We start from the raw sequence: 16,603 nt of genomic DNA, 5'->3' as shown, positions 1-16,603 counted from the left end.
AAGGGAGAATGCTTTAAGATTTATTAATTTATTTCAAAGTCAGAGTTACAGATCGAGAGGGAGAGGGGGAATATTTGTTTGTCCACACACGAAATATCTCTAGAACATACAATGGTAAGTGAATGCCTCTAGGAAGGGAAACTGGATGGCTAAAGGACAAAGGCAGGAAGAACTGTTCACTGTGTATCTTTTTTGTGCCCTCTGAATTTCGAACCACATGACTATATTACCTACTGAATTATTTCATAATTTAAAAAAATCTGATATCACAACAAGCCAAAAAACAAAACAAAACAAAAGTGTAGGTTAGGTGGATGGGAGAATCACATTGCTTGGATTCGAATCTCAGTTCTTTTTTTTTTTTTTTTTTTTTTTTAAGATTATTTATTTGAGAGGCAGAGTTACAGACAGAAAGAAGGACAGGCAGATAGAGAAGTCTTTCGTCTGCTGGTTCACTCCCCAAATGGCTGCAATGGCTGGAGTTGCACTGATCCAAAGCCAGGAGCCAGGGGCTTCTTCTAGGTTTACCACGTTTGTACAGGGACTCAAGCATTTGGGCCATCTTCCACTACTTTCCCAGGCCATTAGCAGAGAGCTGGATCAGAAGAGGTGCAGCTAGGACTCAAACAGGTGCCCATATGGGATGCCGGTGCTGCAGGCAGAGGCTTAGCCTACTATGCCACAGCTCTCGCCGCAGTTTAAAGTTATCAACAATACAGCATGGTAGGGTTTGGAGGCCATCTAGACTTGACTTTTTGCTCTGGCATGTTACTAGACTATGTGTGCTATTAAGTTTCTTTAACTGATCTAGGTTGGCTGCCTAATCTTTAAAATGAGGAGACTACATCCGATAAACAGGGTGACTATACATAAATATGGTTTTAAATTTAAAAGGTGTCCATCTATGAGTAAATATGCCAAAGATATTCAGTAAGTTCAGGCTTACTCAAATTGATTTGTACTGCCATTCTCAAGTTAGAAGAAAAAGATCAAAGAGCAGCTCTTGGAAAACATTGTGTCCTATCCGAGAACTTCTAGCAGATTGAAAATATCATGGTAGGGGCCAGCGCTATGGCGCAGCGGGTTAAAGCCCCAGCCTGCAGTGCCAACACCCCATATGGGCGCCAGTTTGTGTCCTGGCTGCTCCTTTTCTGATTCAGCTCTCTGCTATGGCTTGGGAAAGCAGTGGAAGATGGCCCAAGTGCTTGAGTCCCTGCATCTGCGTGGGAGACCCGGAAGAAGCTCCGGGCTCCTGGCTTAGGATCAGCTCAGCTCTGGCCATTGTGGTTATTTGGGGAGTGAACCAATGGAATGGAAGACCTCTCTCTCTCTCTCTCTCTCTCTCTCTCTCTGACTCTACCCCTCTCTCTTTAACTTTTTCAAATAAACAAAATAAATCTTAAAAAAAGAAAATATCATGGTAAATATTACCCAAAATCTGTCATATGCAAATAGCTGTGCTCTTGAAACACAAAAGTGAATGCAGACATAACATGCACCACTTTGTCACTTTGGCACAGAACACAGACTGAATGTAAGTATAAACAAAATCATAGCTTGCACCATAAGGTCAATCCTGTGTGGTGGTGGCAGGGGCTGAATTCTGCTGCTCAACCAAACTGTCCAATCAAAACATTTGTCAATAAGGAAATGGAAAGGCATACCAAAGTTGTTAATATGTTTGTCCTCTGGAAGGTAAAGCATGGAACAAATATTACACCAACCATCACACCAAACTTGTACAGAACTCCTAATAAAACATAGTCTATTGCTATGGAAGTGATACATACTGAGTATGGTAACTGGAAAGCAAGGTCATAAGTATTCTGGGGCTAGCACTGTGGCACAGTGGGTAAAAACACCGCCTGCAGTGCCAGCATCCCATATGTGGGCCAGTTCAAGTCCCGGCTGCTCCTCTTCTGATCGAGCTCTCTCCTATAGCCTGGGAAAGCAGTAGAAGATGGCCCAAGTCCTTGGGCCCCTGCACCTGTGTGGAGACCGGGAAGAAGCTCCTGGCTTTGGATCATTGCAACTCTGGCTGTTGTGGCCATCTGGGGAGTGAACCAGCAGATGGAAGACCTTTCTTTCTGTCTCTCTGCCTTTGCCTCTGCCTCTTTGTAACTCTGACTTTCAAATAAATAAATAAATATTTTTAAAAAGAAGTATTTTATGTTTTTGCACAACTGTAGCAAGCCTTGGTGTTAGGCACCAAGGCACATTTCAGAAAATTGCACTAGAAGAAAAAGTACGCTATTCCTAGCTTTTCCAAACTTATTAACTTTGTGACAATAGCTATTGCATTTCCCACTGTATTCTTCCCCCCACCTCAAGAGGAAATCAGATCATGTATTAAAAGCTTTGGGATCTCAAGATGTTATTCATGAGCAGCGATCTTACCATGAAGTAATTTTACAATTTTATCCCTAAAAGAATTTATGACAAACTGAAAAATATGTCTCATTTGTCTTTTTGACAATTTAACAAGGTTAGTTTAATTAAGCAAGAAGCTTCTCCAAAAGAAGTTTCTCCTTAATATAGACACATTTTCAAGGTTTGTCCTTTTTAGGTGCTTGGTTTGCAGCGCACTTGTGATGAATACATTATGAAGCAATTATAATTCCAAGATATGGAAGAAGTTGTCAAAACCAAAAATCTTCTCTTGAATCGACTCGTCATCTAATATTAAGAGTAAACAACTGTGCATGTCTTTCAAATTTCCCAAATGAGAAGGCTTAAGTGCTGTTACAGAGAGAATAAATATAGCATCTTTTCCAAAGGATAAAAAAAATAAGCACTGAGAAATGTCAACATTACAAATTTAAGAATTCTATTTCAGCCACTTAGCTGGTTAACAATGGTTAGGAGGACTTAACACTCCAGTACCTAACCTAAATATTGCCTTGTAACTACTGGCAAAATAGGTTATTTTTAATCTTTTTAATTAATATTTTTTCAACAATGCCATGTCTTAAAGACACATGTTAGAACCAGAGTCAGAAATAACTTTACGGATGATTTAGTTCAAGGCTCCAGATTCTAGATAATATATTGAGACCTCCTAGTAAATCTTAATCCAGAAGCTGCCTGCCATCCTGTAGCACCTGCTATGTACTCAACAAAATACTGGAACGCCCAGGGAAGACAGTGTAACAGTAAGGTAGTACAAGCAGTACTAAAGCCTTTTCTCTTTATTTTACTTAGGAATCTCAAAAGTTCAGTGAAATGAAAAGTAGTTTTCTACTCATAAAACAGTTGGAACAACTCTAATATTGTCTTTCATTTTATAGACAAAAGATAATGCCCAAGAGGAAATTATTTGTCCAGTTAATTAGGCAGGCACAAGCTTAGAACTAGTATATCCTCTAAAAACACTATACTCTCTTCGCTCATTGTGGAACATAATTTATACTACAGGTTACTCTACAAGATTTGACCCTCCAAAACACTGGGAAAAATGTCTTTAGAGTATAACAATAATAATACTCAACTTGAGGGCAGGCATTTGGCACAGTAGTTAAAACATTGCCCAGGGCAACCATATCCCATATTGAAGTGCCTTTGTTTACAGTCCCAGCTCCATTTCAATTCCAGCTTCCTGCTAATGCACACACTAGGGAGGCAGCAGGTGATGGCTCAAGTACTTGGGTCCCTGCCATCCATGAGGAAGACCCAGATGGTGTTCTGGGCTTCTGGCTTTGGCCTTACCGGGTATCCCCAGTTGTTGTAGACATTGGGGAGTGAACCATTGGATGGAAGATCTCTGTCTCTGGTTAGTTCTCTCTCTTTCTCCTTCCCTCTCTCGTTCTCTGTTTCTCTGCCTTTTAAATAAATCAAAATAAACAAGCAAAAATTTTTGAAAATATCAAACTTAAATATTAGAGCTTACTCAAGGTTATATTCAAAAGCTATGCTTACCTACAGAAACCATCCACAAGATTAAATGGTCTCTGGATTATTTTCATATTCTATAATTTTGAGTGGTTACAAAAACCCACCTGTTAAGAAGCTACTTTTCAGAAAAGTTTTGATAGGAGAAAGAGGACATGTACTTCTGATATTTTTTCACTCATAACTAATACTCATTTCAAATACTTTTTCGTTCTGTAGTGTATACCCCTCATGATGGTCATCTACAGTCAGTACAACAAAAATTCAGCTCAGTAACAATAAGCAAGTAAGGTCTAGTCACTTCAACACATTTAGGTGGTTTATTTTGGCTTTAATTTCATCATTTTGGAACAACACATCTGTGACTTAGGTAAAACAAGAAAATACAAGAGATCAGACTGTTTCAAAGTTAAGAACAAGGCTTTAAAAAAACAAATAAATGAACAATACATAAAAACCCAAAACTATAAATCACATGCTGAAACCAAGTAGAACACCAGGATATCAGCCCATCAAAAATAACTGAATTGCTCAAACCTAATTCAAATCCCGAATCTGCCATAACTTTTCTGCCTTTCACTGAGTTTCTTTTTTTAAAAAGATTTTATTTATTTGAAAGTCAGAGTTACAAAGAGAGAAGGAGAAGCAGAGAGAGAGAGAGAGAAGGGGGGTGCGTCTTTCATCTGCTTGTTCACTTCCCAATTGTTTGCGACAGCTGTAGCTGTGCCGATCCGAAGCCAGGAGCCAGGAGCTTCTTCCGGGTCTCCCACGTGGGTGCAGGGGCCCAAGGACTTGAGCCATCCTCTACTGCTTTCCCAGGCCACAGCAGAGAGCTGGATCGGAAGTGGAGCAGCCGGGACTCAAACCAGCACCTATATGGGATGCCAGCGCCACAGGTGGCGGCTTTACCTGCTACGCCACAGCGCTGGCCCCAGCCTTCACTGGCCCCAGCCTTCACTGAGTTTCTATTAACACACTTTATTTGATTCAAAACAAACTTCTTCGTATTGTCAAGACTGTTTTTATACAGATGGGAATTACTTATACCTCAAACTAGACAGTAAGTTTCTTTCAGGAGATAGAGTTTACAGTAACTAGCATTATGCATTTGGTGTAACACACAGTAAAGATTACTGGCACATACTATTTGGAAAACATCTCTCTACAATTCAGTTAAAGTGAGAAGGAAGATGTGTATTCATGGTGTGATGTGGAACTGAGGCAAGTAAGACATAAATTACACATACAGGATTAACATCTAATAAGTTGCAGATTGGAAAAGGGGGCAAATACGGCTTTGATTTATTAAAGCAAAACTACAGTGTAATTCTCAACAGCACAATATTTAACTGAAATATAAAACACAGTACATTTCACTGCAATAAAAGATTAAATAGTAGCTGTAAATACTACTCTATTTGACATAAGTAGAATTAATAGTTAACAAATAATCCAAAAACATGCTGAAGATATCATTCAGTCAAAGTTAATCTTGATATTGCATTTCTACTGCTTGTCATGACAATACTTGAAGATCCATGTTATCTTTTCTATCCTCCTCTGCATTGTTCCTATGGGGGGAAAGTCACACAGTCATTATTCTGAGGTCAAAATATTCCAGGAACATAATAACTTACATTCTCACTTCAACATAGAATGCATAAAAATGTATATATCAATTGTAATAGTTTTAAGTTTTAGAAAAAAATCATCTATTTGGTTGGAAATTATGAAAACAATGGACAAGACTATTGTTGCCTACTCTCTAGCATTTAGGCAACAACAGTCTACTTGACATTTATGTTTTATTAGAGAGAAGTATTAACTGCTTTTTAAAACTCATTACATCCTAATAGAGTGGTCATTAAATTGAGGGTATAGACTTTGGTGGGTCTTGGCTACCTACAAGCAAATGAGTAAAAACTGTGTATATTTACATTTCTGTTCCTTTTAAATGACTTATTTAACTTGGTGGTTCTTAAATTTGTTCAGGGCAGAGCACCATAAAATGCCATTTTTTATAAAACTGGCATTTATAAAAATGCCATTTTTTATAAAAATGGGTGATATCTCATTGTGGTTTTTTATTCTCATTTCCCTTATGATTAGTGATAAATTTTTCATGCACTTGTTGGCCATTTGCCTATCTTCTCTTGAGAAACATGTGTCAATTATGCTAGTAAAAATAAGTTGTTGGACCGGCGCCGTGGCTCAATAGGCTAATCCTCCACCTTGCAGTGCTGGCACACCGGGTTCTAGTCCTGGTCGGGGTGCTGGATTCTGTCCCGGTTGCCTCTCTTCCAGGCCAGCTCTCTGCTATGGCCTGGGAGTGCAGTGGAGGATGGCCCAAGTGCTTGGGCCCTGCACCCGCATGGGAGACCAGGAGAAGCACCTGGCTCCTGCCTTTGGATCAGCGCGGTGCGCCAGCCGCGGCGGACATTGGAGGGTGAACCAACGGCAAAAGGAAGACCTTTCTCTCTGTCTCTCTCTCTCACTGTCCACTCTGCCTGTGAAAAAAAAAATTTGTTGAAGTAAGCATCATAATCTAAGTCTACTGCTATGCAAAAATAAACTTGGCCATTTATTTTAGTGTTCATTAATGCTTACAAGTGGATAGGCAATAACTGGTATTCAAAAAGAAAGCAAAACTTTATGAGAAAAATTTTAAATTAAACAATGTATGTTAATTTTTAGTCAGTTGGAAAAACCCTAATGTTACTCAGTTTATATAATATAATACCTCATCCTAACGTAACATATTGACATTCTATAAGATCATGCTTTACACATAAATTATTTAAATGATGGTTGTCTACTAAAAGGCTAGGAAAAAAGTGTGTGTTAGGCCTGGCAAAATAAATCTCCTTTTTGTTATAATAACTAACTGCAGGGTGCTATTTTCCCCCTAAATAACATTTTTTATTGTGACAGAAGCACAAATGAGTACTACAACAAACCATTATCTTGAGACGAGAAGTGTCAAAATAAGCACAATTTACAAATTTACTGATTGATACATAGCAAATACAAAGGAGTGCATTTATAACAATTTTTTAAAAATCAATAAAACATTGAGAAAAGTCAGCATTATTAAGTATCTTATAATAAACATTTTATCATGTATTCTAGTTGAATTCCCAGGACTCTTTCTGTATTAACATACTTTAAAATTTTTAGGACTGTCACTCCTTAAGGGCAAAATTGTTCCTAGAGCATTTACTACCCAGAATTCTGGTCCTATGATAAGTATCAGTGATTGGTTCCTGCCAATGTATTAAATTATATATCATACTAGAAGTAAATACTACTAGTAGTTTAATGTTGGGAGAAAAATGACATACATTTTTGACCTTATTAAAAATAATTGTACTGAGCAATATCAAAGTAAAAGTTCCATTTGTAGTGCCATGAAAAAGAATTTAAGCACAATGAAAAATAAACTTAACAAATGAAGCATAAAACCTATACACTAAAAACTACAAAATATTGCTAGAAGAAACTAAAGGATACTTAAATAAATGGAGAATATATCTATGTCCATGGATTGAAAGATTCAGTGTTGTTAAGATAGAAATTCTCTACAAATTATTCTACATATCCAATGTAATCCCTATGGAAATCCCAGCAGACTGTTTTTATTGAAACAGATAAACTTACTTTAAAATTTATATGGATAGTGCTGCAATAAACATGAGACAGCAGATGTTTCTTTGACAGAGTGATTTCATTTCCCTTGGATATATACCCAGTAGTGGGATTGCTGGATCATATGTTAGTTCTATTTTTAATTTTGTGAGGAACTTCCATACTGTTTTTTCCATGATGGCTGTACTAAGTTACATTTCTACCAACAGTGTGCAAGGGTTCCCTTTTCTTCACATCCTTGTTAATACTTATTATTTTTTGTCTTTAGGAGAGTAGGGGTGATATCTCATTGTGGTTTTTTATTCTCATTTCCCTTATGATTAGTGATAAATTTTTCATGCACCTGTTGGCCATTTGCCTATCTTCTCTTGAGAAACATCTGTCAAGATCTATTGCTCATTTTTTACTTGCAGCACTAATCATAATAGGCAAGAAATAGAAATAACCTAAATGTCTACCAATTGATGAATGGATAAGTGCATATACACAAGCAAATATTATTCATCCATAAAAAGGATGAAATCTTATAATTTGCAACAACATGAATAGAACTGGAAATCATTATGTTAAGTGAAATAACCAAGCACAGAAAGACAAGTACCCCGTGATCTCACTCATATATGAAGTCTAAAAAATTTGATCTCATAGAAGTTAGAGTGGTGGTGACCGGAAGCCATGGAGAGTAGGGGGAAGGGAAAGATGGGGAAAGGTTGAATGAAGAGTATTAAGTTATAGCTGAACAGGAGTAAAAGGTTCTGGTGTGCTATTGCACAGCAAGGTGAATATATATTGATAATGTACTGTATTCCTCTAAAAAAAAAAAAACTAGAAGAAAGGATTTGGAATGTTTCCACCATAAAGAAATGTTACCAAGATTGGAAATTATATAACATATATATGTATCAAAACCTCACTTGGTACCCCATAAACATATACATTTTATGTATCAGTTACAAAACCATGCATGCAATTAAAAATTCTTGGTTCCAAGGGAAACTTATTTTTTATTAAAAAATTATATGGAAGGGCCAGCCCTGTGGCGTAGTAGGCTGAAACTCCTCCTGCAGCACCGGCATCCCATATGAGTGTCAGTTAACTTTCCAACTGGCTGCAACAGCCAGAGCTGTACCGATGCGAATCCAGGAGCCAGGAGCTTCCTCTGGGTCTCCTACATGGGTGCAGGGGCCCAAGGATTTGGGCCATCTTCTACTGCCCTTCTAGGCCACAGCAGAGAGCTGGATTGGAAGTGGAGCAGCTGGGACTCGAATCCAGCGCCCATATGATCCAGTCATTCCACTCCTGGGAATTTACTCAAGGGAAATGAAATCAGCATATGAAAGAATTATCTATACCACCATGTTTATTGCAGCTCAATTCACAATAGCTAAGATATGGAATCAGCCCAAATGTCCATCAACTGAATACTGGATAAACAAATTTTGGGATATATACTCCATGAAATACTACAGAGTGGTAAAAAAAAAAATCCTGTTGTTTTCAACAAAATAGATGAAATTGGAAAACACACAGTGAAATAAGCCAGTCTCAAAAGGATAAATAACATATATTCTCCCTGATTACTGATAACTAATAGAATACCTCATAGGTGATCTATAGAAGTGAAATTAACATTTCGAGATGCAATGATTTTGAACAGTCCTTGTCTGGACATTTGAGGAACAGTTTTTTTTTTCATACAATTTGTTGAACTCTTTATTGATTTCACTGTATGTGTATAAAGTTAATTGAAAATAGATCTTAGTAAAAAATAAGAAGGAATAGGAGAGTGAGGAGAAAGAGGAGTGGGATTGTGGATGGAAGGGTGGGTACAGTAGGAAGAATCACTATATTTCTAAAGTTGTATTTATCAAAAGCATGAAGTTTATATTCCTTAAATAAAAGGTTTCTAGGAAAAAGAAAAGAAAAACAATTGGGGCAGTAGGAGAAAAATGAATCCTGATGGAAAAGTGGTCAAAAGATATAAATAAGAAACTTAGAAAATGACTTACGGGCCTGGTGCTGTGGTGTAGCAGGCGAGGCCACTGCCTGCAGTACTAGCATCCCATGTGGTCACAGGTTCGAGTCCCAGATGCTCCACTTCTGATCTAGCTTCCTGCTAATGTGCCTGGGAAAGCAGTGGAGGATGGCCCAAGTCCTTGGGCCCCTGCACCCACATGGGAGGCCTGGAAGAAGCCCCTGTCTTTAGATCTACCCAGTTCTGGCTGTTGTGGCCATTTGGGGAGTGAACCAATGGATGGAAAATCTCTCTCTCTATCTCTCTGCAACTCTGCCTTTCAAATAAATAAATATTTAAAACTGACTTAAATATTTTTATAAACATTTTTAAAAAGATTTTACTTATTTATTTGAAAGGCAGAGGCAGGGAGAGAGAGAGAGAAAGAGAGAGAGAGAGAGAGAGAGAGAGAGAGAGAGAGAGAGAGATCTTCCATCCACTGGTTCACTCCCCAAATGGCTGCAACGGCCGGAGCTGGGCTGATCCAAAGCCAGGAGACAGGAGCTTATTTTGGGTCTCCCAGGTGGATACAGGGGCCCAAGCACTTGGGCCATCTTCTACTGCTTTCTCAGGCCACCGCAGAGAGCTGGATCGGATGTGGAGCAGCCAGGACATTAACCGGTGCCCATATGGGATGTCAACATTGCAGGCAGCAGCTTTATCGATCACACCACAGCACCAGCACAGGTTTATAAACTTTTTTGAAAATACTAAACCTCCTCAGTAACCAGAAGAATGTAGATTAAACCAGAGAAATACTATATTCACCTATAAGTCTTGGCAAGGAATGATGATAATGGTGATGATGATGACAGGAGCAGTAATATTGGAAAGAGCACAGAAAATGGGCACCCTAATGAAATTCTGGTGAAAATTAAAATGTGTACAACTTCCCTGGAAGGAAATATATATCAAAAGACTTTAAAACAGACAATATTCCTGATTTAACATTTTAACTTCAAAGAATTTTATTTATGTCCAGTAATCATGGATGTTCCTTAGAATTTACCTACAGCTAGGATACTATAGCACAATTAAAAACAGCAGAAAAGTTGAAAACATTAGCCAATACCTAACAATGGGCTTGGTTTTTTATTTTTATTTATTTATTTATTTATTTATTTATTTATTTTTTGACAGGCAGAGTGGACAGTGAGAGAGAGAGACAGAGAGAAAGGTCTTCCTTTGCCGTTGGTTCACCCTCCAATGGCCGCCGCGGCCGGCGCGCTGCGGCCGGCGCACCGCGCTGATCCGATGGCAGGAGCCAGGAGCCAGGTGCTTTTCCTGGTCTCCCATGGGGTGCAGGGCCCAAGCACCTGGGCCATCCTCCAGTGCACTCCCTGGCCACAGCAGAGAGCTGGCCTGGAAGAGGGGCAACCGGGACAGAATCTGGCGCCCCAACCGGGACTAGAACCTGGTGTGCCGGCGCCGCTAGGCGGAGGATTAGCCTAGTGAGCCGCGGCGCCGGCCCAATGGGCTTAGTTTTAAAAAACTATGGCATATCCATATAATGGACTACTTGGCACCCATTAAAATGCAGCCTTTTAATAACATGAAAAAGGTTTGAATGCATATGTGCTTTAGCTTTGTATTTCTCTTCTCAACCAAAAGCTGAATGCAGTATGGTGTGCACATATCAGAAGACAAATAAATTAAAAATGTATACTGGATCCAAAGTTCATGCCAGGCATTGCTAAATTCTGAAGATACAGAAATAATTAAGAATGTCTATTTAGAAGTTCAAACTCAAATAACAGATGTAAACAGATAACTGCAATATTGTATGATAAATACTGATGATATAGCATGTAGAACACAGCATAAATACAAATAAGGGATCAACAACTATTAGAATGATGAGTCAAGGCGTCTTCAATATGCTGGTTTACTCCCCAACTGGCCGCAACTACCGGAGCTGCGCCGATCCAAAGCCAGGAGCCAGGAGCTTCCTCCAGGTCTCCCACGCAGGTGCAAGGGCCCAAGGACTTGGGCCATCTTCCACTGCTTTCCCAGGCCATAGCAGAGAGTTGGGTTAGAAGTGGAGCAGTCGGGAATCAAACCAGTGCCCATATGGGATGCTGGCACTGCAGGCAGCAGCTTTACCTGCTATGCCACAGCACCGGCCCCAATAAGTTCTTGCAAAATAAAAATTATAGCAGAAAGCAAAGGTCAATAGAAAGACTGGAATTAAAAGTTGAGAACATATTCTAAAGAATTTACTAAAAATCTAGAGATGATAGGAGAGAAAAGGTGTTTAGATCATTACAGAGAATCAAACATTAGAATAACAGGATTTCCAGAAAGAATAATTACATCGGGAAGGAAGTTAGCAGAAACCTAATTCAAGAAAACAGTCCTAAGCTGAAAGAAATATTTTCTTTATTCACTAATACAAGACTTAGTGGATGAAACAGACTCACAATATAAGCACATCATTTGAAATATTAGTATTCTGTGGAAGACACTAATACCTTTCCATAGAAAAAAGTGAAGAGATTCCACAAAGATTCAGGACTCATATGGCCTTCAAAGTTAGTAAATACTAGAATACTTCCCAAAGTTCAATGGACAATTATTTCTAAGATGGAATTAAATACCTAATATTATCAATTAAGTGTGAGGGAAGAATATATCTTTTCAAGCATACAGGAACTCAAAAACTTACTTCCCATGCACTCTGTAATTCTCTCTCGAAACTGGGAATATGTACTATATCAGAAAAAAATGAATAAACCATGAAACAAGTGGCAAAAGTTAAGAGCCAGAAAACTGGAGAGTCAATGGAGAAGCAAATACAAGAATGTTGTAGAACAAAAAACCTAGCTGAATGGCAGGGCAAAACAAATCCAGATGGTAGAACAGAGATTAGAGGACTCTGGGAGAGATAAATTCAAAAAGATGAAATTGATATAACCTGTTGAAATCCCTGCTTAGTATATACTAAGTTGATCTTCAATATATGAAGGTAATTGAAAATGAAACGTGATGAAGGGCAGGATGGGAGAGGGAGTGGGTGAGGGGAGGGCCACGGGAGGGAAGGAGGTCGGGGGGGGGGGGAAGCCACAACAATACAAAAGATGCATATTATATTCTACTTAAAACTATTGGTTGAACTCTGCAATTAATACACAATTACTCTTAGGTGTTTAATTAATGCTATAACTAGTACTCAAATAGTATTTTACACTTTGTGTTTCTGTGTGGGAGCAAAATGTGGAAATCTTTACTTAACATACGCTAACATTGATCTTCTGTATATAAAAATAATTAAAAATTAATCATGATGTGAAGGGGAAGGGGAGAGGGAGTCGGAGAGGGGAGCGTTGTGGGTGGGAGGGAAGATACAGGAGGGAGGAGGCTATTGTGGTCCATAAGCTGTACTTTGGAAATTTATGCTCATTAAATAAAAAAAAAAGAAATTGATATAAATTAAAAGCATGGAATTGGTGAATGAAGTACTGGTAAGTATGTAGAAAACTAAACAAATGAGGAAATAAAATTCAAAGAAAAACAACAACTTGTAAAAGAAAGACATAATATGATATGCTACATGGTAAGAACATGAACAATATTTATATAATCATAATTCAAGTATTAAATATTGACTTGTGAAATTTACTTATTTATTTATTTGTTCTTAGCTATTTTAGATGTCTTTTGCAATTTTTTTTTATTTTTTTACTACAGCAAAATATATTCTGTGGTGGAGGCCTTTGACTTTTTTTTTAATTTATTTTTTATTTATTTGAAAGGCAGAGTTACTGAGAGAGGAAGAAGAAGAAACAGAGTGAAAGAAAGATCTTCTATCCACTGGTTCACTCCTCAAATGGCCACAATGGTTGGGGTCAGGATCCTGGAGCTTCTTCCGGGTCTCCCATGCAGGTGCAGATGCGCAAGGACATGGGCCATCTTTTGCTGCTTTCCCAGGCACATTGGCAAGGAGCTGGATTGGAAATGAAGCAGCTGGGTCTTGAACCAGTGCCCGTATGGGGTACCAATGCTGCAGGCAGTGGCTTAACCAACTGTGTCACAGGGCCAGCTCCTAAAATTTATGTTATACATATGGGGGAAGATGAGGAAAATGTGTGTGTACGTGTGTGTGTGTTTGTATTCATGTGCACGTGTATCACATACACCCATATATATGGTGTAAGAAATTAAACCTTCAACTCCCATTTTGGAAAGTTAGTAGAGAAGGCCTAATATGGAAAACTAATATGTAAAAGTATACATGACATTTACACATATAAACAGTTAAAAAACAGCTACAATAATTGTAAGTGATTACATTTGGGGAGTAGGAAATTGGGTGGACAAGGAGCTAATATTTTTCATAAACCTTGAAAAGTTATTCTACTTTCAAGGTCAGAGATGCAGAAGGTCTGAAGTAGGAATGTGGCAATGTGAATCTACTAAGAAGGGATTCACTGGGGACGGGTGCTGTGGCACAGTGGGTTAAAGCCCTGGCCTGAAGTGCCGGCATCCTATATGGGCACTGGTTCTAGTCCCGGCTGTTCCTCTTCCAATCCAGTTCTCTGCTGTGGCCTGGGATAGTAATAGAAAATGGCTTAAGTGCTTGGGCCCCTGTACCCGCATGGGAAACCTAGAAGAAGCTCTGGGCTCCTGGCTTTGGATCGGCGTGGCTCCAGCTGTTGCAACCATCTGGGGAGTGAACCAGTGGATGGGAGAGCTCTCTCTCTGTCTCTACCTCTCTCTGTACTGTGTTTCAAATAAATAAAATAAATATTTTTAAAAAAGGGATTCAAGAGCTATTTAAAAAGTGTGATCATCAATATTTATTGAAGAAGTAGAAAGAGCCTGCCTAAGATTCCTGAGTAAATAATAGTAATTATCAGTTAAGGAAAATAAAAGGAGTTACAGGTCCGAGAGGCTCAGGAGAGTCTGAAAATAGTGAGTTTAGTTTTTGATGAGTTTAATTTGAGATTCCTTTGGGATATCTATGTCTGTTGCAGATGTTTGTTAACATGGAACTTTATACTGGCTAGTAAAAGAACCATTAGTGAAATTGATAGTTAGAGATAAATGACAACTGGGGTTAAAAGATTACTGATTATCAGAAATTCCTTAAAAGAGAATAATATTAGGAACAAAGAGAGTTCTCAAATCAATAATCCATGTTCAGACAAAAAATGAAGAGCAAAATCCATACAAAGCAAGAAGGAAGGAAATAATAAAGATAAAGGCAAATATAAAAAAAAATTGTAAACAAAGTCACCATAGAGAAAATCAATGAAACAACTAATTCTTTGAAGGAAAAATCAATAAACCTCTAGCAAGATGAGAGAGGGAGAGAGAGTGAACAAATTACCAATATCAGAAAAGACACAGGTATAGGACAACAGATCCCATGGCCATTCAAAGGATAAAAAGGAAATACTATTAACAACTTCATACTTAAATACCTAGGCCAAAACAGTTTCACTGGAGAATTATACAAAACATTTACAGAATAATTAGTATCAGGACCAATGTTGTAGTGCAGCAGGTTAAGCTGCCACTTGCAATGCTGGCTTCCCACATCTAAGTGTTGGTTAGAGTCCCAACCGCTCCACTTCCAAGCTAGCTTCCTGCTAATTTGCCTGGGAAGGCAGCATAAGATAGCCAAGTATCTGGGCCCCTGCCACCCACACAGGAGATGGATGGAATTCCTGGCTCCCAGCTTCAGCCTGGTCCAGATCTGACTTTTGCAGATATTTGGGGAGTCAACAAGTAGACGGTAAGATCTCTTTCTCTTATTTTCTCTCTCGTTGTCTCTTTCTCTGACACTCTGCCTTTCAAATAAATAAATAAATAAATCTTTTATTAAAGAAAAAAATGAGTATCAATTCTTCACAGACTCTTCTAAAAAATAAGAGGCCAATTCTATCCTTTTAGGTCTGTGGTCCACTGGGAGCCTTGGATCTCCTGCAGTTTTGCAGAATACTGATAACTATGTACTCTAAAGTGGACTTCATTTAAAGAAACCTATGGATCATTAATGGGAAAAAAAACATGAAATAGCTTGTATGGTGGCATTCAAATGCTAGCACTATGGGAAAGCATCAAGTCCCAAATTTTTGAAGACCACGGCCTATCATCACTATGCAATCAAGATTTTAGTTTGAATAACCTCATCAAGACTTAGGTCCTCTTCAAAAGCTTTAGGTTTCATCTGCATTAAACTTCTCCATTGTACCCTCTGACAAAAATAAAAGCTTAAATAGACTGAAATCCACTAATATATATCCCTTACTCTGACTTCTTTTCAATTTCCTTGGCCTTTAGGGTCTTTCTTATTATGTTCCTTTAGACTGGAGTCAAAGAAACAGTGCTTTCTAATAAATACATGTTCTGTGGCTATAAATTTTCATGGGAAGAGAAGCATAAACTTAGCATAAGTTTTCAATTAAGTCTTCCATTATATCTTATATAAAGTAAAACCAGGAATAACACAGTGAGGACGAAGTAGTAAAAATATTTAAGGTTAGATTATACTTTCAAAAGCTATATAGTTTAGAGAAAAGGGTCCTAAACCTAGAATTTGGTGATTTTTATTTTACTCCACTTCCTACTAGCTTTATAACTTGGAAAAATCTCTTAACTTTTCTGAACCTCAACTTCATTATCTTCAGGGTAAATCTGATACTAGTTTCCCCGCCTACCTCACAGGGTTGTTGTGAGGATAAAATGAAACAATGTACATAAAAAGGACTTTAATATAAAATGTACAATGCAGGGCCCTGTTCATAGTTCCAAGTCATTCCCTAAGCTCTTTTGGGCCTAGTGATTATAGCACTTTGAAAGCATATACCAATGTCCAGGCTGGACACATGGTAACAAAAACTATGTTATTTTTTCCCCTCTGAGTAACTGGATACTATCATGGGCTATAAGGAGGCAGACTATAAATTTGCGTTGATAACGCTCTAAAGTTATGGATTACATATTAATGATTTGCAAAATTTGTCTTCTCAATTGTGACTTATAATTTTTTTTTTAATTTTTTTTTTTTATTTTTTGACAGGCAGAGTGGACAGTGAGAGAGAGAGACAGAGA

At 38.2% G+C, this 16,603-nt stretch overlaps 1 protein-coding gene across 6 annotated transcripts in view; it reads right to left on the bottom strand.

Moving 5' to 3' along the window:
* Positions 1-4,185: 4,185 nt before the first annotated feature.
* The window catches only part of NUP62CL (nucleoporin 62 C-terminal like), a 109,318-nt gene continuing 96,900 nt past the window's right edge, over positions 4,186-16,603 (bottom strand). For all 6 annotated transcript variants that reach the window (XM_008272850.4, XM_008272852.4, XM_051827229.2 and 3 more), the window contains one exon: positions 4,186-5,459. In XM_008272850.4, the coding sequence (XP_008271072.1) occupies positions 5,439-5,459 (21 nt within the window). In that variant the 3' untranslated portion in view covers positions 4,186-5,438. The remainder of the gene's footprint in view (positions 5,460-16,603) is intronic.

The sequence above is a fragment of the Oryctolagus cuniculus genome, chromosome X (assembly GCF_964237555.1).
Source record: "Oryctolagus cuniculus chromosome X, mOryCun1.1, whole genome shotgun sequence".
In the NCBI taxonomy this organism is placed as follows: Eukaryota; Metazoa; Chordata; class Mammalia; order Lagomorpha; family Leporidae; genus Oryctolagus; species Oryctolagus cuniculus.
Note: the sequence above shows the minus strand (reverse complement) of the source record. Positions and strands in the feature narration are given on the sequence as shown.